At 39.9% G+C, this 26,265-nt stretch overlaps 1 protein-coding gene across 4 annotated transcripts; it reads left to right on the top strand.

Moving 5' to 3' along the window:
* Nucleotides 1-1,281: 1,281 nt before the first annotated feature.
* On the top strand, nucleotides 1,282-18,610 carry CD164 (CD164 molecule). 4 transcript variants are annotated; one of them, XM_008994880.5, is made up of 6 exons: nucleotides 1,282-1,527; nucleotides 4,049-4,135; nucleotides 6,012-6,083; nucleotides 8,115-8,150; nucleotides 14,647-14,703; nucleotides 16,109-18,610. In XM_008994880.5, the coding sequence occupies exons 1-6, from the start codon at nucleotides 1,356-1,358 to the stop codon at nucleotides 16,273-16,275; spliced, it is 591 nt and encodes a 196-aa protein (XP_008993128.1). In that variant the 5' UTR covers nucleotides 1,282-1,355; the 3' UTR covers nucleotides 16,276-18,610. The 4 variants fall into 4 exon arrangements, with proteins under 4 accessions (XP_008993128.1, XP_035152356.1, XP_017826788.1 ...); XM_035296465.3 differs by lacking the exon at nucleotides 4,049-4,135; XM_017971299.4 differs by lacking the exon at nucleotides 8,115-8,150.
* Nucleotides 18,611-26,265: the final 7,655 nt, after the last annotated feature.

The raw sequence follows: 26,265 nt of genomic DNA, 5'->3' as shown, positions 1-26,265 counted from the left end.
CAGAAAGATGACAATGATTAGATTCCAAGGGTAAATAAAAGCTTTCCATTTGAGCAAAAAGGTAAAACACTATGCAGTCATCTTTTTTTGGTGTTCGTGGCAAATCATAACAGACCTCACAAAAGCAACTAATATTCCTATATTAGGATAACTTTGCATTATTAAAATTACGTAAGTGTACAACAGTTGGAAATACGGCATTAAATACAACTTTTAATGTTGTATTTAGACTTTTAAATACAACAATTAGACTTTTAAAGTCTAATTTTTAGCATGTGATAACCATATCGAATTTTGCGAATATTTTGTGAGACTTGGCATTAGATGGCGCTCACCCTTACTAAAAGCCTGAGCAGTGCTTGAACACTAACAGGCACTCAAAAATCCATCTCTGATGCCAGGCAATCCCGTGTACAGGTCAGGTCACTTTTCTAGGTCTCAATTTCCTCACTGGTAATATGGGAGTGGAAGCCGCCCCAATAGCCTCGCAATTCAAGACAGCTTTTGATTCTCTGACTACAGTGGTGGAGTTGAGACAAATCGGCTCCTGCAACCGCCTCCTGAAATAGCAACTCGGAAAAGTCAGACTGGGAAAGTGACAGAGTAGAAGCTCTGCGGTTCTGGCCCGGGCGGCGTCTCAGCCGCTCACACCATGTGGGCAGCAAAGCACAAACTCCTTAACCACGTGGTGCCTCCATTCCCCCAGGGAGTCCCATTACAGGATTACTTCCAGCAAAACCAATCTTCAAGAAAAAAGAAACAGGTCCCACCCGGATATAAGGAAGCACTCTGGGGATCCGCCACCACAGCACAAAATTAGTTTTTGCCTGGGTTCAACATGAGCCGCACAAAACCAACTTCCGCCCCCACGGAGTTGCGTCCGGAAGGCGGGGCCCGGGAGTCACGTGGGGCAGCGGAACTGTGGCCTGGCGGGGCGCTCGGGTGGCCGCCCTAGGCCACGTAATGTCGGTTGTTCCATGCAGGCCAGGGTGGGGGCCGTCTCTAGCACAGGCATGAGACAAGCCCAGCTGCGTCGTGTGTGGTAATCTGAGGGCAAGATGAACGATGTGCAGAGGTTCCCAGTTTCCTTACTGTGGCACAGTCGCTTTGAGGGCCAGCTTCCTTCGGCTTCCTCTCGACTCCCCTGCTTCCCCCCCGTAGAATTCCCGTTGGTATTGCCCGAGCCCCTCCTCCTTCCGCGTCGCCCCCGCCCTCCGAGAACTAGGGCCCCTCACGTGACCCCAGCGCGCTCCCGTGGGGGAGCGAAATCTCGGAGGCGGTGCCGCAGGGTACTGAGGGGTTGACCGAGCGCTGTGCATCGCACCTTTCGCCCAGACGCCAGCGCTGAGGACACGATGTCGCGGCTCTCCGGCTCGCTGCTTTGGGCCGCCACCTGCCTGGCAGTGCTCTGTGTGCTGTCCGCGGAAGAGAACACTGAGCTCTCGAATGCGACGACTTTAGTGCCTATCTCCAATGTAACCTCGGCGCCGGTGACGTCCCTCCCGCTGGTCACCACTTCGGCACCAGGTGGGCGCGGGCCCTACAGGCTTCGCGCGCTCCCCTGTCCCGCCGAGCCGCACTGCCTCTCCGCGGTGCGCGGACCAGGGCCGGGCGGGCCGACAGCTCTTGGGGTGTCGCGGCGACTCCGGCAACATGGCGGCCCGCCTGGAGTCCACTCGCGGCCGGGCCGGGTGGGGAACGCGCCGGGGGGAAGGGGACGCGCGGTTCCCCGTGGCTACGGGGCTGGTGCCGACCTCGTTGTGCCTTTTAAAAGTGCATCGTAATTCTAGCCTCACTTGGGGGTCTGAAGTGGGACATGGCTTCTTTCCACGGGGGCAGCAGTGGGGTTGAGGATGGGACCAGGCGTCGCGCCTCCTGGGTTGGCGGTGGGACCGAGCTGCCTCTCTTGAGGGCTGGTCGTTCACCCGCCCGGCTCCCGTCTCCGGAGGCAGCCTTCTCCGGAAGTCCGGGAAAGAGAAACTTAAAAGACGGTAATGCTCGTTCGTGTGGACTTGAGTCTGAGAAAGTCAGTCGCTTGAGATTACATTGTTTTGGCAGATAGGAATTGAATATAGCTGAGGTTTGAGGACGTAGTTAGTGAAAACTTCACACTCCGTGGTATGTAAAAAGGAAAAGTACCCGTGTATGTATCTGGTGCTTTGCATACGTATCCTAAGGCTAAACTGGAAAGTAGTGAAACCTAGGAGGTAGATGCAGAGACGGAGATGAGTAAACTCTCCTGACAGTGTATGTTTATTCTTTTTAAAATTATTTTAAATTTTTTTCACTATGTCCTGTACTCAGGCACGTATGTTTAGTAGGTAATTTGTGCCCAGGTCTGTGGGTTTTCCAAAACCCGATCAGTAGCGTGTCTTTTGTTAAACTGTGCAGTCGAATGGGGCTGGTTAAGGCAGATATACATTTTAAAGCAGAAATTGGCACATACCATGACAACACAAAAAAGGGAAGGAAGATAAGTTTGAGGTAATAAAATAAGCAGGAGAAATACTAGGTGTTTAAAACCTGCAGTCTAGTATGATTGGTTATTCTAGTTAACATTAGGTAAGGAGTAATGTTACCTAGCGGCTTCTTGGCTGAAGAATTGCTGAAGTGTAATGATTTTTATCATGGCATTCATATTCTACAAATATTTCTCTGGTTTTAGTATTTTATAAAAGTTTAATATAGTAAAGTATTGAGTAACTTAATGTTTTGTTTTTTGTTAGTTTCGGGAAGATGTAATGGTAAAATTTCAAAACGAGGGAGGTAAATTGCAGTGTGATACTGGGAATTCTAACCGCAGTATTTTTAAGATGATAAAGCAGAATATTTTTGTCTCCGGCTTAATTTGGCAGTTTCTTTTTAAAATTGTAGTGTGTGTGTAAGAGAAGGTTGGAAGTATCAGATTAATTGCCTTTGTGTAATTGAAATGCATACAAAGGAGGTATGTATTTTCTGGAAATCATAAGTGGATGTGGTGTGGTCTGAAAGGTAGCAAGTTCATTGTAAAGAACACTTCAAACATTTCACTCTGCTACGCCCATCATCAAGCACAAACGTTTTTTAAACAGCATGTTTTATCTATACAAACTTAAGAAAATTTATTTCTATTTTATGAACCTTCCCCCACCCCACCATACATGTCCCAGTCTTTAATAAGTACTAACGACGAAGTACTGAAAGCAGCGCCTCTGCAGAACTATTTTTTTTACACGGGAAAAGCAAATGAGAATGTTTGGAGGCATCTAGTTTCTAGGAAAATAAATAGAGCCCAATTGTTTTTTTTTTTTTTTTTTTTGCTGCTTTTTCTCAATGGAAAATAGAGCCCAATTTTATAGTCCGTTCTTCTCCAGACATTGAATTATGATGATGAGTACTTGCTTCTGGATTATTAGGCCTAGGATGAACTATTGACAGACTCCTTGTTAACTTGAATTATATGCACCTGAATGTGGTCTTTCAGCTGTTGTCTTCAGTTGTGGAGGATCCTGTCAAGAGTGGATCATTTATGAATCGAGAATCCCTGGGAAATTATTATTATTATTATTATTATTTATTTTTTTTTTTGCAACAGAGTCAGCATCATCATGGCTTGGGTTCAGCCTGTTATACTACTACTACTACTAAAAATCTCAGGGTTTTATCTGAAGTTTGTGGGTACTGATTTTCCTATGTGTAGTGTTGGTCTTACAGCAAAGCCTTTTTCTCAGTATTTTTTTGTTTCAGGATGTTTTGAAATGCCTCAAGAAATTCTTAGTGGCTATGGATATCTTTAAAATAGTCCTGTGAAAAACAATTGATTAGATAGAGATCATGAGGTACTATACTAAGAGCGACCACTAGCTTGTTTGTTTTTCTAATAAGTTTACTTACAGCTTTGTAACGATTGAAATTTCTTAGTAAATCGGTTTATAAAGTTTTATTTCTCTGAACTAGTAATTTTGGTGTTGTACGTAATGCTTATTGTTCAAAAAGATAAGTAATACAGATTCAAATGAGATACCAATTAAATCACTGATTTCATGCATATCTCCCCCAACCCCCCCAGAAACCTGTGAAGGCCGAAACAGCTGCATTTCCTGTCTTAATGCTAGTGCTGTTAATACTACCTGCTTTTGGATAGAATGTAAACAAGGTAAGAAACTTTGGGGTTGCAAAACAGTTTTGTTATAACATTTTAAAATACAATAGCTCTTGAACATTTGAAAGTTTTGTAGGACATTTAGGATCTGGTGCACTATTTGTTTTGCAAATCCAATGCTTCTTTAAAGTGCCAGTTCCCTAGTACTCCCCCTGAAAATCTCTTTCTGTCTCCTATCCCCCCTTTTGAATCTTTAAGACTTGATAATTAAGGCTCAGTAGTTTGTTTTTTATCAGATGCGGTTTCGTGTGTTGCCCAGGTTGGTCTTGAAATCCTAGGCTCAAGCAGTCCTCCTACCTTGGCCTCCCTAGTAGCCAGGACTACAGCTGTGTGCTTCCTTGCCTGGCTTTTGTTTTGTTGTTTTTAAAGGCTGTTTTAAGGATTAAGAGTGCTTTAATACACTAGAATTAGCTGTGAATGAAGGCTGTATTGAAAGCTGAGATATTTATCTACAGATGTCCTGCAACATGAAACATAGAGAGACCTTATGAAACTGTTGGATGCTTAAGTATAGGGCAGAATGAGGTTGGGGGAGAGTTGACTCTTCCTGTTTGGAAGATCACCATTTTGGTGAGACCTGTGCTTTTGTTAATACAAGAGGTAGAGAGCTAGAGGGCAGTACATTGAAATTCAATAAGGTTCTTATTAGAACCATGAGATTATTGCATACATTATTTTAATTGTTTTTTTTAATTTAAAGTGGTTTATTTTCTTATCAGTAAAACAATCTAGCCATTTTGGTGGGTTTTGTTTTTTAGATTTTCTTTTTTTAAGTAAAAAAACCAAAGCTACATGTAAAAATTTTTATTCTTTGGTAAAAATTTTAATAGTTCTAGAAATTATATCACTACATAAATTTCAGAAAGCTCTTTAAGGTGTTGACTAAATAGGGCTAAATTAACTTTTTTGTTAGGTGTTTAATTTTTTTTAGATCACAAAATGGGATTTAAGGGTATACTCTTCCCTTTTATATGGGAGTATGTGAGAGTTGGTGAATTTTGGAGATGGAGTGCTCTACTGTAAGATTTTTGGGAGGAAGCCTGTCCCCTTACTCTTGCTCCAAGTCTACCTATCCAGTAAAGTTATTTTAGAAAGCATAAAAGGCTAAGGCAGTGGGATCTGGAATAGAGTTGCTACAGTATTATAGAAAGTGCCTCTTCTGTTTACTAAGCATATTAACAAAGACCCTGACCACTTCGCCTTACTGTCTCTGCCCTCTTTTTTTTTTTTTTGGAGACAGGAGTCTCGCTCTGTCACTCAGGCTGGAGTGTCCTGGTTCCGTCTTTGCTCACTGCAACTTCCGCCTCCTGGTTTCAAGCTATTCTCCTGTCTCAGCGTCCAGTGTAGCTGGAACTACAGGCACAGGCCACCATGCCTGGCTAATTCTTGTATTTTTAGTAGAGGTAGGGTCTCACCATATTGGTCAGGCTGGTCTCGAACTCCTGACCTCGGGTGATCCACCCTCCTTGGCCTCAAAGTGCTGGGATTACAGGTGTGAGCCACTTGCCCTCTTTTTAGACGCTGGCTGCCTTTCTTGATTGTACAGTAGTCTTTCCACAATTCTGAGATTTGTTCAGTATATTAATGTGGATAATGTGGATTTCTAATGGATAAACATTGGGGGGATCCTATGTAATATTTAAGTCAGTGGGAAAAGGAGAATGACAGGATTTGATCTATGGACTTCTAAATGACAGGATTTGGTCTGTAGGTTTAACTCTGGGTCAGAACACTTCTAAAGTGGTCTGTGTTGTTTTTTTCTCCCCGCTTCTAAAGTGTTTGGGTTTGATTTCCTAGAGTTTAGTAGCAAAGTCAAAGGTAAATCAAATGTGTCATTGGCGCTACTAATCTCTTTTTTCTCCCCTAACAGATGAGAGCTTTTGTTCACATAATTCAACAGTTGTTGATTGTCAGGTGGTGAATACGACAAACTTCTGTTCTGGTAAGTATTCATACTGGCTGCTGGGAAGCTGACCACAGAGGTGAGGAAGATCATTGCCTCAGAAAGCCTTCTTTCAATGCTTTGTTTGAGGCATTGCCATAATTCTTATCTTATTAGAATTTGAATATGAATACTATATTCATATTGATTGATTATAGGGTGATATTTGAAGCTTGGTTTATTCATTTAGCTACAGTGTGGATGCTGTAAGTGTAGATGCTTTGTCTCCCTCCAGTCACTAGGCTGGAGCACAGTGGCGCAGTCTTGGCTCATGACAACCTCTGCCTCCCGGGTTCAAGGGATTCTTCCTCCTTAGACTCCCGAGTAGCTGAGACTACAGGCGGGTGCCAAATGCTTGGCTTATTTTTTTTTTTTTTTTTTTTAATTTTTAGTAGAGATGGGGTTTCACCATGTTGGCCAGGATGGTCTTGATCTCTTGACCTCGTGATCCACCTTCCTCGGCCTCCCAAAGTGCTGGGATTACAGGCGTGAGCCACTGTACCTGGCTTTTTTTTATTTTTATGCTCTTTTAGGAATTCGTCACAATTTAGACTTTATGTTTATTTGCATCTTGCAGGTCTGGTCAACCTCATTCTGGCACTTTTTGGGTTATACTGGTGATTGTCACATTAAATCTGCATCATATTTATGCTGTGGTTAAATCAACTTTCCTATATCCATCCATTTTGTGTATTTTAATCTGAGTAATTTGATTGCTCTTTAACCTTTACTGTTTGTCCAGCAAAATGTTAAAATTCTACTCAGAACTGTTGATTTTTCTAATGAGATTGTAAATCAATGGGAAAGTCACACTTTTAATTTGGTGCATAATGAATAGAAAAAAGATTTTTGCGGAGTTTGTTTAACCTTAAAAGACTACCTTTGACTCTTTAATTTCGGAAGGGTTCGCCCCATCCCAATGTGAACTTTCTAACTGAAGATTTCATTAGTATTGGATCAGTTTTACTTTACATAGGGTGCATAATATGTTTAGATGGTACAAGAACAGACTTTTTTTGAGATGGAATCTCTTTGTTGTGCAGGCTGGAGTGCAGTGGTTCAGTCATAACTCATTGCCACCTCGTATTCCTGGGCTTAAGCAATCCTCCTGCCTCAGCCTCCCAAGTAACTGGGATTACAGGTGCATGCCATCACACCCAGCTAATTTTTAAATTTTTTGTAGAGATGGTATCTTGCTGTGTTGCCCAGGCTGGTCTTAAACTCCTGGGCTCAAGCATTCCTCCCACCTTGGCTTCCAAGTGCTGGAATTACAGGCTTGAGCCACCAGATCCGGCCCAAACATTTTCAATAGTTATTTATGGTAATATGTGTTACATAAACTAATAACTCTCAGACCTGAGGTTTCGTGAAACTGCTTAGTGACAAGATTAATGAAGATTTTGTTTATTAAAATTTTCTTTTTAAAACACTGATTTAAAGGAAAACTGAATAGGTAATGCTGATCATTTGATGATGTATCAGAATTAGTTTCAGGTAAGAAGGATATAAACCCTCATATTACAGTGGCTTAAGCAGTGGACTGATTAACTTTTCTCTCATGTAAGGAAGTGTAGACTAGAGTACAGCTCTGCAGCCATTAGAGACTCAGGCTTCTGTAGGTTTTCACTCTCTCATTTCTCAAAAATGGCTTTGACCCTACTGTCCAAGGTGGGTGTTTGTGTTCCAGCCATCACATTGATTTTTTTTCCCTGCCAGTAAGATGAAGAAGGGAATGGAAGAGGCTTGTATCTACTTTAAGGATGCTTCCTAGAGGTTACTCATGATGACCTAGATGCACTGGAGACTAGGAAATGTCTTTTCTGGAGGAAGAGAGGTGTTGAACATTGGTGCTTCTATTTCTAAAGCAGAGACTGGTATTTGGGGGCAACTGTCAGTCTCTTCCAAAGGTAGTACTTAAGTGTTGTAAAAATTGTGAAAAGTGGTTCTCAAATGATTGCAGGTCGGGAAATAGCATTATAGATTGTGATCTTTTGGATAGCTTTGATGTATATGTTTTTCTTTTTTCTTTAGTGCCCACAGCTGCTCCTTTGCCAACCAATTCTACAGGTAATTCAAGATGACTATTTTCTTGCTCTTCCTTCAGTATTTTAAGCTCTTTTCATGGATTAATTTTAAATAATTATGTAAAAGTTGTTCGTATAATTTTAAAGATGAATAAAAACTTAAAAGCCTTTAAGTTAATGTTAAGTCCATAGCAATTAACATTAATCTCTACCTTTTATGACAGTGACACGTAACTCTAGTGTTTTGTATTTAGGGAATGTGAACAGATATTCTGAGGCTATGTACATTGAGTCTGTAAAATACTTTCTTTAGATTTTATGGAAATCTTGGGAAATACAGAAGCCTAAAGCAAATTATAATTATCATCCAGAGCACCCCAAAATGTTTTCAGTTATTCTAGTCTTTTCTATATGTATATCTAAATAACTTTTTATGAAATTGGATAACACTCATGCACCTTTTGTCTTTTTTTTGAGCAAAGTCTTGCTCTGTCACCCAGATTGGAGCGTAGTGGTATGACTTTGGCTCACTACAGCCTGCACCTCCCAAGTTCAAGCAATTCTCCTGCCTCAGTGCAGCTGGGATTACAGGCACCTGCCATCATGTCTGACTAATTTTTGTATTTTCAGTAGAGATGGGGTTTCACCATGTTGGCCAGGCTGTTCTGGAACTCCTGACCTCAAGTGATCTGCCCACCTCAGCCTCCCAAAGAGCTGGAATTACAGCCACGATCCACCATGGCCAGTCTGTATTTTCTGTTAACGTAAGCATGACAGTACACACTTTCCATCCTACTCTTGATTGGAGAGTTAGGCCGTCTCTCCTCCATGCAGTGAACATCTTATATAGAATTACACTTGTATTTGTCTCTGATAGGATTGAGTCAAACAGTATTTCTAGGTCAGAGGGTATGATTATTTTAAGGCTTTTCAGAAAGGTTTATTTTTCTCATTCCTGTCAACCTGGAAAGTTTTTACTATGCCCTCAACAGCATGGATAAGAACTCCTTAAAATTTACTAACTTGAAAGGAAGAGTAAATATGAAATATTTAACATTTACTAATATTAAATGCATCTATTCCAGGACAAGTACTAGGGTAGTTGGTAGGGATATGGAGACTGAAATTAGCCAGCATTTTGTCTTCTGTAGGAACAATGAAAGATGTCTGTGAGCACAGTGTGTTGGGGAATTTGTAGAAAGGTATGTATATTGGGTGGCACACAGACGTGGTGATAGCTTGGTAGTGAAACCGTGCTGGTAAAACTTGAAAAGAGCCTCTGAGGTGGAGCAGGGGGCCAGCACATATGTAGGAGATGGGAAGGAGGACAGTGAGGTCAAAGAGTGTCCAATCCCATAGGCTTAGAAAGTTGAAGGGGTATGGCCGGGCGCGGTGGTTCACACCTATAATCCCAGCACTTTGGGAGGCTGAGGTAGGTGGATCACGAGGTTAAGAGATCAGGACCATTCTGGCCAACATGGTGAAACCCTGTCTCTACTAAAAATACAAAAATTAGCTGGGTGTGGTGGCGCGTACCTGTAGTCCCAGCTACACGGGAGGCTGAGGCAGGAGAATCGCTTGAACCTTGAAGTCGGAGGTCGCAGTGAGCTGAGATTGTGCCACTGTACTCCAGCCTGACAGAGCGAGACTCCGTCTCAAAGGAAAAAAAAAAAAAGGAAGACATAGGACTTCATGACTGAGGGGAGAAGAGATGGAGTGATAGGGAGAGGTGAGGAATTTTCACCAAAATAAGAGGAAGAGCAGTCTATTGCCGTTTGGGGCTGTCATTTGGGATTTTAGTTTAAGATGTCTGGAATCCATTAAGTGGAATCTGTTTAGTGTTCAGGAAACTGCAAGTCAGGCAAGAGCTCTTGGCCAAAAATACAAATCAGCATAGGCAGTAGTAGAGGCACTGGAGGAGCATATGGAAAGGGAGGGATAGGGCTTGAGGACCACTCTAGGAAACAACTAATGTCTAAGGGCTAGGAGGAGGATGGGGGAGGAAATAAAATAGGGTCGGGTAGAGAAGTAAAAAAGCCCAGAGAAATAATTGCAAGAAACTATGTGATTGTAGGTATAGTTTTTCAATGGAAAAAGTAGTCAAGAGCTGTAACAAAGACAAGAACTCATTTTGAAACACTTCGGCAGTGATGTGTTGGAGCTGGCTTGGACCAGTTATTACAAGCCAATTGTGCGTAGCTCTTCCCGATCTGTGTTCTGTGATTTCATGTTGGTAACTTGAAATTGGTTACCATGGAAATAGTCATGCCATGGAAGTCTACAAATGATATAAAACTTATTTTGAGCTGATGATTGTATGGTGGTGTGCTTATAAGTGTTTAGCGCCCATTAGAAGACGTTGACTAGGATATTAAAAGTTGCTGAAACCAGAGGTGTTTAGAGAAAAACAATTTTGAGAAGGTTGGTTATGAAAAGAAAATGGGGTGCTGGGAGTGGGGGAACAATTTCTTCAGAACTGTTGTGAGTTCACAATTGACATAGTCCTCTGCAGCTTTCTCCACCCTGGGTCTTTCTGTGAACTGTCTTGAGTCTTTTGTGCTAGCCCTCTTTGGTTCTGTAAAGTGGAAGGCAGCAAGGGCTTATCTGCAGAAAATGCATCAATTGACTGACATTAGTTGAAGAACAAACCTTTAGGCTGCTTCTTTCCATGGCATATGTGCCTTCTGAAGACAGCAAGTGAGAAATGAAGGGAGAGTTACAGACAATGCAAAGAGAATCTAATTTATAGAGAGAAGTGTATAATGGGGTTAATTATAATGCTCCTCCTTTAGTACAAATAATAGAATAACCAAAATATGTCAGACACAGTGGAAAATGTTCGTAATAGATGAAGTGGAAGATCAACTGTATTAAGCAATTCTAGTACAATTTTAATTTTTGTTATATACATGCCTAGAAAAATTGTCTAGCAGAAAGTAACCTGTTACTCTGCTGGGACTACTTCAGGATTTTTATAGCATTTTCTTACCACCAGTAGCAGCTTTTATAACTTACATATATATATATATATATATATATATATATATATATATTTTTTTTTTTTTTTTTTTTTTTTACCTTTCCTATGGTGCTAATTTTTTTTTCTTCAGTAAAAGAAACAGTAGGGCAACAGGTTGTATTCCCTGAGTGGTGCTTTTATTTTGAAAATATTGTCAATGTAATACTTTTTTCAAAATTGAAAATAAAGAAATATTTTGCCTACTTATAAAAACTAGTTTTTACCTTTTTCTGAGGCTGAGTGGTGAGAACCACATTGTAAATTTGCAGAATTTTTTTACCTCATGTTGTCAAACAGTAATAATGTTTTGAGATTGAACAGGATTTGATGTGTTTAATTTGTAAACTGTATTTTTTGTGGTTACACAGAAGATACACTTACACAAGCAATAAAAACCTTGATGGGGCTAATGAGCCTTAACATAATCACAGCCTCCAATCTAGGAATTCTATGTAAGGACCAGTCTTATCAGAGATGAGGTCAGTATAAGATTTTCCCAGTATGGAGAGATGAAAGAACTGTTGAAGAGCAGGATGGATGGACGTGTGTAAAACAATGCTTCAAATAAGAGGGGAAAGAAAGCAAATGGGTCTGAACATATCCATCAATATTATTTGTATATCACTTATAGCTTTTAAGTAGTATCAGTATTAATAAAATACGTCTTAAGCTCTGTTGACTCATGGTCATGTAGAAATTAGAATACCTTAGTTTCCTAGGATTCTGTCAACCTTGAGATGTGGGTAGTCTGCCTGTTAACGAGAGTCCGTCTCTTTAAAGATCTACTTTTAGCAATATTCAGATATTTAGCAGTATCTGAAAACTGTCAAGCCTTGCTCGTTCAGTGTATAATTACTATGTGTGTTTTAAGGCACAGAACTTCCTCTTTTATATTAGAATTTGGGACGATGCTGATTCCTATTGAGGTTTGTGTTTGATTGTTTGAAAGACCGTCTAATACAGTGAAAAGATTACTTAATTTCTGTGCTTCATCAGTAGTCATTTGGCACCCTTTCCCTGTCTTTTCTTTTGTGGCTTAAGCATATCACTTTGAAGTCTGTTCAGTTATGTACCTTAAACAGAAGTAACATTTGTTTACAAATTCTCTTCAGCCCTCAAATCCTTTTTCCCGAAACAATACAAAAATGAATGTTTGCATAGCACCTTACCTTTTCATAAAAATATAAATATCATGATTAATATTCCTCATCTTCCCCAAATCCTCCCTAGCTGCCCACCATCATAAGCACATCCATATATTGAAGCCCTTCCACTCTGAAGCCCGACTTAACTAATGATATCCTGAAACAAAATAAGCTCTCTTAGCTAGTGACTCCTATAGTGCACTTTCCAAAAGTTTGAACCCTATCCTTAGGACAACATCTTAATGAAACCTTTCTCAAATGCTTCCAGCAAACTTTGAATTTATTTGGTAGCTTTTTGGATGCCAGAAAAAAATGTTAATTTGTATAAACTGTATCTACATACTTTCTTTCTGAAAGCTCTGGTCAGACTTATATTAGTGTTGATAGTACTAATAGAAACTTAATAGGTGATATACTGGCTGGGCACAGTGGCTCATGCCTGGAATCCCAGCACTTTGGGTGGCCAAAGCAGGTGGATCACTTTGTAATGTTGGGGCTTAGGGGAACCCTCAGTTTCCCTGAGAGGGCATTTCTCCAGGTTCTTGGTCTGTCCCTCCCCAAGAATGGGAGAGGAGACCATGGCACAGTGCGCAGTAAATGCCAGACTTCAAAAGTGTTTGGAAAGTGATTTATTTAGGTAGAGAGAGAGAAAGGAGGAGGAGAGAGAAACAGCTAGCTCTCACACTGAGAGAAAGAAAAGCCGCTCTCACACTGAGTGAGAAGGGTTCCCAGAGGGAAATCAGAGAAGGCAAACTCCCCTCACCCTGAGAGAGAGAATCCAGAAAGATGGAATCCAGAAGAAAGACAGGTTTCACACTGAGTGGAAGGAAATTGAGAGAGGGAGTTTAGGAGGGGGAAGACAGGCTTTGACTAGTGTGTGGAAGGGAGGACTCCAGAGGGGAAATCCAGGAGGGAGAAAGACCACTTCCACGAAGGGAGTGTTCATGGAAGGGGACCCTAGCATGGAGTCCAAAGGGGTGCGGAAGAAGGGAGCTTTTAACCTGGGAGGAACCCGCACTTTCTCCAAGACCTCTGGCCAATGAAAGGAATTCTTTAGAACTTCTGCTGGAGTGATCAACTTTTTGATTCTTCCCATGCTGCCCTGTGAAACTTAAAACAAAGACTGTTAAAATCTCTGGGATGGAGAGAGATGGGAAGGGGACATGGCACTGGGAAGTTCTTGCCCTTGAAACTACGCCCCCTAGTGGACCCGGTAAGAGAATACATTCCCTCAACTTGAGATCAGGAGTTTGAGACCAGCATAGGCAACACGGTGAAACCCCGTCTCTATTAAAAATAGAAAAATTAGCTGGGTGCGGTGGCAGGTGCCTGGAATGCCAGCTACTCGGGAGGCTGAGGCAGAAGAATCATTTGAACCAGAAGGCAGAGGTTGCAGTGAGCCAAGATTGCACCTTTACCCTCCAGCTTGGGTGAAAGAGCAAAAGACTGTCTCAAAAAAAAAAAATACGTGATATGCTAATATTTAGTAGCTCTTTGGATGCTAGGAAAAATGTTAATTTGTATAAACTATATCCACATCTGTGAAAACTCTTACAGATGACAACTTGTAATACACATTGTTCAATGTTCCCTTCTTAAGAGTGGGTTAGTCCCTAAAATGATTTTACATTCAAACTAATCCTCCTCAGTGTGCATTTCTTTAGAGGTATCATCAACTATTTGGTTGGTGCAAAAGTAATTGCGGTTCTTGCCATTAAAAGTAATGGTAACTCGGATAGTCTCTGGGCCTCATGCAATGTGGTAGACTAGAGCTTACCCTTGGTCTCATAGAATCTTATGCTGGGAAACTGTGGGCCCAGGGCCCCTATTCTTATACAGCTTTATTGGAACATATCATGCCCATTAATTTTCATGCTGTCTTTGCTTTTGCATTACACAGTGGGCAAAGAGTAAAATACTTACTTCAACCCCTTTAAGAAAAGTTTACCAGCCCCTGAAGTGAAGAAGATAGGCAAATCTCCATACCCTCAAAAGAGAGAACTTAGGACTTCAATAGTTTCTGTCTTAGAAGAAAGATTACAGGGAATCTATAGTTTCCTCACCTAAATATTCTTGCCCTTGACTGTGGGCAAGATAAAAGTCTTTGCACATTTTATCCAAATGTATACATGGATTTTATAAAAGGGATATACAGATATTAACAATTTTATGATTGCTTACTGTTTTAAAATACACTTAAATCCTAGTATTCGTGGGTGTGTAGCTGTGTTAGTGAACCATTAACTGAAATTTGGCTTTTGGTCTCTTAAAAATTGAAAGCATGTTGAAGTTGGTAGCCTTATTTTTAAAAGCTGTTAGATAGCTGGGAAGCTAGAAATTTAAGGTTTTTTTAAAAAGTTTTGTTTTCATTCCAGCTAAACCCACAGTTCAGCCCTCCCCTTCTACAACTTCCAAGACAGTTACTACATCAGGTAATTGAGGCTTTTTAGATTAACAGTGATGTAGGATGTGTGTATGATGTTGCCCTTCACAATTTCTACCATCATTTTCCAACTTAATTAATGGTTATGAAACTGAAATTCATCTCTTACATTTAGGGGGATCAAGGTAGTGCTTTGTTAACACAGTAATGATAGCTTTGCTGAGATTCCTCTTCTCATTTTTAAATGTGTGATCACATTTGACGTGACACTTCAGAATTAAGTAATGTTTTTTCAAAGTTTAGTACAGCTGTGTGTAAAATATAATTTGTAACTTCTGATTACTGTTAAGGATTGGTTGTGTGCTGTGTGAGAGCATAGTGATTTGAGGGAAGATAATACATCTGTCATTTTTACTGAGAAAGGTCTAAAAATCGAGGATCACTACCAGATGTGCACCTCACTTTCTTACCATTTCTTAGCATTGCTCAGTAATGTGAAAATTAGCTTGTTATTAAATGATTTGACATAATCTAATTTAAATCATATTTAGGTTATGCTACAGGACACTGTAGGGGGTACACAGGTTAGGAATCCTTTTGTCTGTCATTTTTAAAAAACTGATGCTAATGAATCTTCTACCTGCTTTTTGTGATTCTTTGGCTTCGTGCTTATGTATGCTGCCTTTTTCTCGGTTTCAGTGAAGCCATTCTGTCTTCATAAGAAGGAATACAAAACAGTTGTAATTAGTTTTAAAGTGGCCAACTTGCACAGCCACTAGAAACAGTGTTCTTTGATAATCTATTTAAGAGAAAAGTAAGAGTTATTTTAAATGGGAAATTGCTTTTTCTGTTTCCTCTTGAAACATTTTCTCCCTGAAAAATTCAGATTTTCGTTTTTTCCTTATGACTTGATAATACTTTCTCATAATGTTAAATTTTTGGCAGAGTAAGCCTTTAATTACAAGTTCCTTTGCTTGTTGAAATTATAAATTCCATATCCTCAAGATTATTTTTATAACATGAAAATTTGCAACCAAATTTTTGACCTTATACTAGTAAATTCAGAAGTCATATGAAGTTTCAGCACTAATACTGATATTTATACTTGCAATTAACTAGAAGTACATAGTCTGAAGAAATTATTGCATAATTTAGAAGTGTTTGGTATATTCCCAGGGCACAATTTATCTACCAGGAGAATTCCTCCCATTGTTTTTATATTTGTAGTAGTAGAGCAGCATTGACCACTTTGTATCCTTGGGTGGAATGAAAAATGGGATATATAATGGTTGTCGTCCTAAATTAGGGATAAATTCTAACTGTAAAGACTTGACTTGAGGAAATACTTTATAGAATTTAACACATGGCAAATAGAGACTCAGGTGGGTCTTGAAATTACAATAGAATACCATGAAACTTACTGAGGATTGTTGTTCCTTTTGTCTTACTAACAGGTACAACAAATACCACTGTGACTCCAACCTCACAACCTGTGCGAAAGTCTACCTTTGATGCAGCCAGTTTCATTGGAGGAATTGTCCTGGTCTTGGGTGTGCAGGCTGTAATTTTCTTTCTTTATAAGTTCTGCAAATCTAAAGAACGAAATTACCACACTCTGTAAACAGACCCGTTGAATTAATAAGGACTGGTGATTCATTAGTGTAACTCACTGAAACCAAAATACTATCTTTCAAGATGTCCCACATGAAAGACGCTATTCCAGGATCTTTAAATTTCCATGGATGCATATAGGATGTTTGGGAGCATCATCTTTGAAGAAAAAAAATCAAATCATTGTGTTCAACAGGAATATTTAAAATATTCTGCATGAATCCTTGTGGCCGTCTTTTATTTTAAATAGCTGCTGCTGTGGGTTTGTTTTTTTTTTTCCTTAACATGCCAAATGTAACTTTCTGTGAGTGATGGAAAAAATGTTGTCTTGTGCAGACAACAACATGACTCTTGGCAGTTTAAATTTAGTAATTTTGATTTCATGAACAGAATAGAGAAGAATGTGCCAAATGAGAATCAATTAGGTGGATTTTTGGGTATCATTTCAAAAGTGGAATAAATTTATAAATTTAGTAGTACCAAATGGTATCCTTAGAGTAAAATTTTGTGCTTGATAAGTTATTTTTTTTCTACATTAGAAATAAGATGCCACACAGGGAATTACATTCCAGATTTAAAGAAATGAATGGAAAGGATACCATTAGTGTGTAGCAGGTTGTTCATACGTGTAAAGCACCTTATGTCATTGAGAAAATAAAGAACAGTGCCTTAGAAGACAGTGAAAGGTAAGCTCTAGCTTAATGCCTATGATTTGTTCTTTCACATTAAGGAACATAAGGATTGGTCAGTGGATGTACCTTGATGTGAGCAGTAGTAAACCTGTTTTAGATATACTGTTAATATTTAATTGAAAATTTACTTTATTTCAGAGCAGAGAAACTTAAGCTACAGGCTCTTATACAAAATTGAAAGCCTTCCTGTATTGAACCTCTCAACATTTTTCTTTCGGCTGTTAAAAAGTATAGAGATAAATTGATTTAATTATACTTTCCTTTGTACTTTAAAAAGTATGCTAGCACTATTGTACCTTGAAAGGGTTTCCAGCAAACTTTCTTGAGAAGTGACTTTGGTGAGGTAAGAAGGAAATATATTATTTTAGAATCATTTACTATTTAAGTGAGACAATCATATTTTAGTATCATTTCCTATTTAAATGAGACAATCATTTTAAGTTTTAAGACAGCAGAAGTGACCGGTGTAATTTCAGAACACCTAAGGATTTTTTGGTTGATCCAGTTACGGTAGATATTTACTGATTGTCCTGGATGAATAAACTGTGCTTTTTCTTTTTCTCTCCTTTCCTTTCTTCTTGGTTTCCCATTGTGTAATAAGCATGCATACTTTTACTTCTCTAGTTTTCTCATTTAGAGGGGTCGTCTTCAGTTTTAGAGGATCACTTCTCCCTTGCCTTTGACTCATTGGACTAGTTCAGAGGCTTTAAGTAGTTTAAAATAGGCTTTTGCTTTTCTAGGTCATTAATGTTTTTTATTTAGTTTCTTTAGCCTGTAGTGGCTGAGTTTCACACTTGATTTTCAATATTTTATAGCAGGAAACGAAAACTTGCTTTGGTTCATTTCATAAACTGAAAGTCTGCATTTAGATAACTATTAAAGGTTAAGATGAAGATATACTGTTTCTTTGTTACTCGTTGGTACAGGTAAAGTTTGTTTTACTTGCACATTTGTATATATACCTAATGTTTTCAAGTGCCTTAATTGTTTAAAATCTCTGGCTTCAAAGTTTCTTGGGGAAAGGTAGGTTTACCTCACATTTTTTGTTTTCATTAGTAATATTCTAGGTACCTCACAAAATTTATTATGGTGCCATGGCTGTTAGTTTTTAGTGAGTGCTGTAGGATTAATTTGAAAATATGCAGAATTCCATTCCTCCCAAGGTGGCAAAAATTAGCTACAGTGATGTAATAATTGTTGTTTACCTGGGTAAGAATTCCCTGACACACATTAATGTCAACATATGTAGCAAATTTTGTGGAAATGTAATGATTGGAAGCTTCTGTAATTTTGAGCACCAACAACTAGCATAATATAAAATTAGATTTTGCAAGTCTACAGATGACCTCTTGCAACAGAACTCACAGCCTTTTTACTTTTTCCCCTAACTTTAGCAATGTAGTATCTTGAGCCATTAATAATTTTTGGGTTTTTAAAAAAATCCAGAAGGTATATAGAAACCTTTTCAGATTTTTCATCTGATTTGTCCTTGCAGATGTTCTATCAAATACCTTATTTTACCTTAGATACTTGTTGCACAGGCAGACACTGCTGTATTTAGACATTTTTATTTCAGTTCATTAAAAACTGCAAAACCAATCTGTATCATGTACCAAACTGATTTAAAATAAATCTACATGTTTATTGAATTAATCTCTTTTCTATTGAGTGGAGTGTGTTACTGCGTTTGGCTTATAAAATGTAATGTATAGTGGATTTATCTTAACAGTCTGCTTGGGGTGGGTTTTCTACTCAATTTGTATTGCTTCTCAAGACTCGCAGATAGTAACTAAGGCAAATATTTATATGTCAATAGAAAGCAGAGCCTTGGAAGTAATAGGTGGAGGGAGGACTTGGTACACCTATGGGAGTGATTTGCAAATTGATCTTCCACAAATCGATATTTATGAGAGGCATGCTATCTTGTTTTTACATATCTGAAAGCTAGTTTGTGACTTTCTGCCATTTTAGTTCATACTGTGTATCAAGTAAAAACCAAGCTACTGTTTGGTATAAATTACTATCAAGCTGCATGCTGTGACTGTAAAATGTGGTTCTTGTTATTCTGTTGGGCCAAATTATGTTCTAATTTAAATCACTGGACTTGGACTAAGAATATACTCCTCTATAAGCCTTAAAACCTGCAAGGGTAGACTGAATAATTTGCTTTAGAAAGAATGAATTTTGGGTTTTGTATTAGCCTTACATATAATCACGTTTAGTTTAAGTAATATGAAATTTGATGGTAATCTTAATGACTGCAGTAAACATTAGAAACAAACTTTTGAGATGGAAGTCTCACTCTGTAGCCCAGGCTGGAGTGCAGTGGCATGATCTCGGCTCACTGCAACATCCACCTCCCAGGTTCAAGTGATTCTCCTGCTTCAGCCTCCTACGTGGCTGGGATTACAGGTGCCTGCCACCGTGTCCAGCTAATTTTTATATTTTTTAGTAGAGCTGGGGTTTCACCATGTTGGCCAGGGTGATCTCGAACTTTGGACCTCAGGTGATCTGCCCTCCTTGGCCTCCCAAAGTGCTGGGATTACAGGCATGAGCCACAGAACCTGGCCTTGACCAGTGCTTCCAATGTGTTTTTGTCATTCCAGAATCCAATCTGATTTCATCCCAGCTGTAAGAAAAAGTTCCAGATAGGGTATTTAATCTATTATTTTTAAATTATTCAATTAATACATAGATTTTCTTAAATATACTTCTTAGAAAACAAATTGCATCCCCAGCCCTTTCCCCTTCTTGACTTCCTCCACTTACCAGAGTGGTAAGTGATACAGAGGGAACCACTGTAACTGATTTACAGTTAATGAATTTATAATCACTTAATTGTATGTACCTTTGGTAATACGTAATGTAGATTTTTATTTTATCATCATCCTGTAATGTTCACTCACTTTTTGGAGATCTTTCAAAGTTAGTGTATATGGCTACACCAGATTCTTAATTTCCATGTTGTTATATGTAGTATGGATACCATGATTTACGCAGGTATTTACCTGTTGAAAGGCAAGCTGTTTGCAGTTTTTAGTTCATACCAACAATTTTACAGAGCATGTTTGCACCTGCCACTCTATGTGTGACTTCCTCCAGAGTAGAAATGGAGGCGTGGAAAGCTGCTTCATAGTGTTTCCACACAAAGGATTTTCACAGATTACTTTCCACTTCCCACCAGCAGCAGATCACTTGATAGCTGAACAGTTTTTAAATTTTAATATTCTAGTGAGTGAAATTATTTCCTTGGTGAGTTGTCTATTTTTTTTGCTTATTTTGTAGGGGTTTTTGTTTTAATCTGAAAATACACTGGCTGCTAATCCATGGTGAATAGATTTTTAAAAATATTTTCTTCAAGTTTGCATCTCTGATAATGTTTCTGTGTCAACCAGAGTACAATCAGGAGACCGAAGCCACACAATATGAACCGGAAAAGTTTGATATGAAGAGATATTAGCTGTAACAGTGGATTGCAGTGATGAGGCATTATTATCTGCAGAATTTTAAGAAATTTGTGAAGCAGCAAAAAGAACTTTAAAGAATCCAGAGATAGACAGCAGATGTAGGAAGCAGCCACCACCCACTCTCCGTCAAGCTGAATTTCAGCCTCATGAGACAGCATGCAGTCTTGGCCCTCCAGGTGAAGCTCACAGTAGCTGTAAATCTGAGAGAGTGCCAGGGAAGCCACCCATGTTTGTCGCACCAATGGCAATCTTCTGGGAAGTCATCCTAGGTGGTGGGGGGGTAAGCCACGTATAGGAGGTACCACACTAGTGGCATTTCACTGTAAAGCTGTGAGTTGCTAGAGCGGGCACTGAGGGTGTCTACCTAGAGGAGCAAGCCAGAGCCAGGAAAAATCCCTCCAGCATCCTTCCAGTGCCCTTACAAAACAACATACTACTTCCCCGATACTGAGACCAGACCCCTCTGAGGAGGTGTTCTAATGTGGCTTAGTAGGACCAGGCTTGATTTCTAGCTTTGTGTGAGCTCCAAGTACTTTTTTTCCTCTTAACCTTTCCTCTAGCTTTGTGTATAAGGAGAAATTGTCATATGGCCCAGCTTCATTATCACAGAGCAGGCAATGACAGATGGATTGGTGGCTGAAGCAAGAAATTGGTAATGGTCACAGTCCACCCCTTTGGCTATTCAGCTTCCACATTTGCTCTTCTCTACACTTTAACACTTCTAAGCAACAATGGAACAGCTCTACATTTCCACCTAACGATACAGCTATGCTTCCTTACAAGTGACATTTGCTCCCTTTCCCCAACACGAGAATCCCAGTACCAGCAGTCATTGTATCCATTGTTGGCTGTATGATTTATTCAAGTTCTGTCACTGTTCCACCAAATGCTCTGTTACCCAAAAGACCTAATTGTGGCCAGCGTGGTGGCTCATGTGTGTAATCCCAGCAGTTTGGGAGGTCAGGATGGATTGGCCTGCATGATATGTTGGTTTCATCTAAAGGTGGATAGCTAAAGCACTACAGCTCCACATGCAGACCAATTTGTCTCGGGCAGATCACTGAAGGTCAGGAGTTGGAGACCAGTCTGGCCAACATTGTGAAACCCTGTCTATTTCAGCTACTCAGGAGGCTGAGGCAGGAGAACCACTTGAACCTGGTAGGCAGAGGTTGCAGTGAGCTGAGATTACACCACTGCATTCCAGTCTGTCTCAAAAATAAAGTAAGTTTAACCTCCAAAAACGTGTATTAAGTTAAAATGGAAGAACATAAAAATGGTTAGGACAAATAAATACATACAAAAGGAAACTGGAAAATATTGAAAGCTACTATGGCCATCATTTCTATAAACCAAATAATGTACTGAGGTTATCAGTTACAGCAATTATAACCTCTGCACATTCCCCAGCTACACCACTTGCTCAGTCGGTCCATTGAGATTTCTTTTGCCCTTGGCCAGAACCTCAACTGGTCAGAGTTCTTTACCTGGTGGAGGGACCCAAATACTCATTACTGAAGAATCTGAGTCCTCCTGTGGTACCTGTTTTGGTTGTTGTAATTTTTCATAAGCCTTTACTATTGGATGTGAAGTACTCAGGCACCCAGAGAATCTCCTATGTTAAGAAATAGTCCCTTTTGCCTCCACTGTGCACTAGCAATACACTCTCACTTTGGTAATCAGGATTGATCATTCACGCCAGTATAGTTACGCATTTTGTTGCTTACTGGTTCAGTGGCATCAGAAACCGAGGGCAATGTCATCTTAGATCCTACATCAGTGGAACCATTGTTATGTCTCTGATTGAAGGATCCCCTGGGAGCTAAGACCACCAAACCAGCAAGCTTGAGATTGCTAGAGTGAGAAGTACAATCATGAAAGGAGCCATTCCCACTTCTACCCTGTGATTTCTAGAACTGTATACTCTGACTCAAAGCATGTACTGTCATCGAACTCCATCCTTTCAGTGTAGTATCTCCCAACTATCAACTGAGTATTGAGTGAACCATTCCACCTTTCAATCAGATTAACCACTTATGGGTGTTACGGTATGTTAATTTCATAGGCATGAGCTCATTGCAGCATTTCATTTGCTGTGAAATTGATTCCATGCTTAGAAGCAATGCTATGGGAAATGCCATGATGGTAGACCAGGCATTTTGTGAGTATATGGATTGGTTAGTGGTACTAGCAGAAGAATTATGCACAGGGAAGGCAATCCATATCCAGAATATGTGTCTATTCCAGTGAAGATGAATCTCTGTCCCCTACATGATGGGAAAGGTCTGATATAGTCAACCTGCCATCAGGTAGATGGCCATTAGCCATGGAATTGGTGCCATATTGCAGCCTCAATATTGGTCTTGGCTCTTGACAGATTGGACAGTTGGCAGTAATGCCTGTCAGCCTTGGTAAGGGGAAGCCCATGATGTTGAACCCACACATAGCCTCTATCCTTGCAGCTGTGGCTGCATTATTTATGGACCCACTGAGCAAGTGGTGTAGTAGCTGGGGAATGTGCACTGAGTTTATAATTAATGTAACCGATAACCTCAGCACATTATTTTGTCAACTTGATTAATAAGAGCTTCCTCTGCTATGGATGCCCTTTGTTGGGTGTATTAGTCTGTTTTTATACTGCCAATAAAGACATACCTGAAACACTGCACTTTACAAAAGAAAGAGGTTTAACGGACTTAACAGTCGTTCCACATGGCTGGGGAGGCCTCACAATCATCGTGGAAGGCAAGGAAGAGCCAGTCATGTCTTAACATGGATGGCAGCAGGCAAAGAGAGAGCTTGTGCAGAGAAACTCCCATTTTTAAAACCATCAGATCTCATGAGACTTATTATCACAAAAACAGTGCAGGAAAGACTCAACCCCATTGTTCAGTCATCTCCCACTGGCTCCTTCCTCCAATACGTGGGAATTATGGGAGCTACAAGATGAGATTTGGGTGGGAACGCAGAGCCAAACCATATCAGTGGGCATTAACCTGAGACAAATATCTTCAGCCTGTACCCATTCCCAGAGGTCCATCCACAGATAATTCCTAGACTTCCTTGTCACCAGCCTTACAGGCCTGTGTCTTCCAACTCCCTATCTAGCCAAGCCATCAGCAACTACCCATGAATTCGTGTGGATCTGTACTTCTGGCCTTCTCTAAGTTCAGACATAGTAGCCAACCAAAGATACTACTTGAAGTTCTGTTCACTGGGAGGATTTTTTTTTTTTTTTTTGACCACTGCCCTGAGGGGTTGCCACCAACATACGCAGACCAATCTGTAAACTAGACTTGATTTTTTTTTTCTTTCTTGGCCAGTTGGTTGTTAGAACCACCCCCAGGAGACCATGGGTATGGGTTGAGGGAGAGAAGGCAATGAAACAGGAGTTGGTGTTGAAAGAGTCTGAGCCACCTGTTCAAGCAAGCTATGCTTCTCCCTTCAGACCTGCTAAGGCAAGCTAAGTCTGTGTGACTAGGCTAGCTAACAACATCCACATTATGATGGAAAGCTTAGGCCACATGATCCTCTGCTATCCCATGGTTAGGTATTCAGTCTCTACTAAGGCACAGCAGTAAGACAGAAACTGTTTCTTAAAAGGAGAGTAGCAATCTTTAAAAGACATAGGTTTGCTTCCCCGTGATTCTACTACTGGTGCTTGATGGGGGCTCCACACAATATTCCTATAGGCCATGATACTTTCAGTATCATTGGATCTGCTGGATCATAAGACCCACATGGTAGAGCAGCTTGTGCTATAACTCAAACTTAGTATAGAGCCTTCCTTGCTCTGGTCCCCACTCAAAAAACGATAATCTTATGAGTGACTCTAGATGGGTCGAGGTAGCACACTCAAAGTATATGTTGCCTTCAAAATTCAAAATGACCTACCAAGCATCCTGTCTCTTTAATCATGGTGCATAGTGTGAAGTGCAGCAACTTATTTTTCATTTTGGATATGGATATTTTAACTTGTTCCAAATCATTGAACCCCTAGAAACTTCACTGAGTTTCTGAATTACGGGATTTTTTTCTTTCACCTTCTAGTTTTTATGTTTTATTAAGCACCTAAGTACTTGCCACTTCTTGCTCATTATTTCCAGTCAGCATAATGTTATCAATATAGTGGACCAATGTGATATTGTGTGGAATATCATGATGAACAAGGTCGCTGTGGACTGTATCATAGCAGAGAGAAGGAGAACTGACAAAGCTTTGAGGCAAGACTATCAAGATATACTGTGGCTTTGCCAGGTAAAAGCAAACTGCTTCTCACGGTGCAAAAGGCTTTACGTTAATGACTGCCTGCCAAGTGCCAGGAGCGTATTAATTTATTTCAGTAAAGATAAGTCTGTGACAGCAGCTACAATTGGAATCACTACCTCATTAAGATGTGGACCTGATACTCCCTAGTTATTTTCTAAGATCTGTCTTTTGCACAGGCCAAAGTGGTGAGTTAAATGACAAAGGGATGAGTATCATCACCCTTGCTGCTTTCAAGTCTTTGATGGTGGCATTAATGCCCAGGGCCATTTCTCCAGGGTTGTGGAATTGCTTCTGGTTCGCTCTTTTGATAGGGAAAGTTCCAGGGGCTTCCAATGATCCCTTCCTACCGTAATTGATTCTCAACTCATGTGTCAAAAACACCAATATGGAAATTCTTCATATTGTTAATTTTATTTATTCTAATTATTCACTCAGGAACTGGGGAAGTAGTCACAGGGTGGGTCCATGTACCAATTTGGTCCACTGTAATTCAGACCTGAGCTATGATTCCTTCTGTCACCTGACTACTGTAAGCCTTCATTTTGACTAGTAAGCCACAGTGGTGTTTTGGGTACCCAAGAATTAGCATTAATTTAGGCCCTGGGTCTAGTAACCACCAAAATCTCTGGGTACTTTCTTTTATCTGAAGAACAGCAATTTAAGAAAATGATTGCAGGTCCCTTAGGGAATGGTTAGGACGAAGATTTATAACATGAACCTGCAGCAGTGTAGGGTCCTTCCTCAAAGACATCCAGCCTCCCCATCAGTCAAGGACCTCTGGTCTGTGAATTGACCTAAATCTGGAATCTGGGTCAGAGGCTGTGACTCTCCACTATGGTGACTCAAGTTTTGGCTACTAGACCTAAAGATTTTTCTGTTACATACACAAAGCAATTCTCTATGATTTCATATGATTCCATACCTGGGGACACATTAACTACCAAAGATCTCTGCAGGCCAAGGAATTCTGACCACTTATACAACCCTATTGCCCTTTATAATGGATGTGCCCACCTTGTCTTTTGCCAGTTAAAGCCTGCCAACCTGGCTTTTCCACTTTGGAATTGCATTTTCTTCATTGAAATCACAGGGCCCATCTCAGTGGCAATGAGAAACTTGATGAGCTTGTAAATCCAACTATCATTGTAATTTAGCATGCCCATAATACAAATTTGTGCTTGATTTTTAGCAGTATCATCCCTGTGACTATGAGAAGGGAAGAGATACTTTTAGGGCTATCATGGAAGCTCTCTAGTTTTCAGACCATGACTTAAGCCCAGAATTAAAGGTCATAAGCTTGTCATTTTCTTCCTTTAAGTGCTGATGTGCATTCAGAAAAATCCACCTCACACCACAGTCTCTATAGTCAACATGACTGCCATGAGAGTCAATGTACTAACAATTTATAGGCTTCTAAAGGCACATGCTTCATCAGGTACTTTAGCACAATCTACCACAGGTAATCCATTAATCCATGAATAGATCAATCCATTCATAAGGACACAGTCCTTATGACCCAATCACCTCTTAAAGGTCTTACCTTTCAGTACTGCCACATTGGGGATTAAATTTTAA

Source organism: Callithrix jacchus, chromosome 4 (genome assembly GCF_049354715.1).
Source record: "Callithrix jacchus isolate 240 chromosome 4, calJac240_pri, whole genome shotgun sequence".
Classification (NCBI taxonomy): domain Eukaryota; kingdom Metazoa; phylum Chordata; class Mammalia; order Primates; family Cebidae; genus Callithrix; species Callithrix jacchus.
The sequence above is the reverse complement of the archived record's forward strand: the minus strand, read 5'-3'. Positions and strand labels throughout refer to the sequence as shown.

Coding starts and splice junctions, on each gene's coding strand:
- CD164 (XM_008994880.5), top strand. CDS start 1,356: ATGTCGCGGCTCTCCGGCTCGCTGCTTTGGGCCGCCACCTGCCTGGCA. Junction 1,528..4,048: donor GGTCACCACTTCGGCACCAG/GTGGGCGCGGGC, acceptor CAACCCCCCCAG/AAACCTGTGAAGGCCGAAAC. Junction 14,704..16,108: donor CAAGACAGTTACTACATCAG/GTAATTGAGGCT, acceptor TCTTACTAACAG/GTACAACAAATACCACTGTG.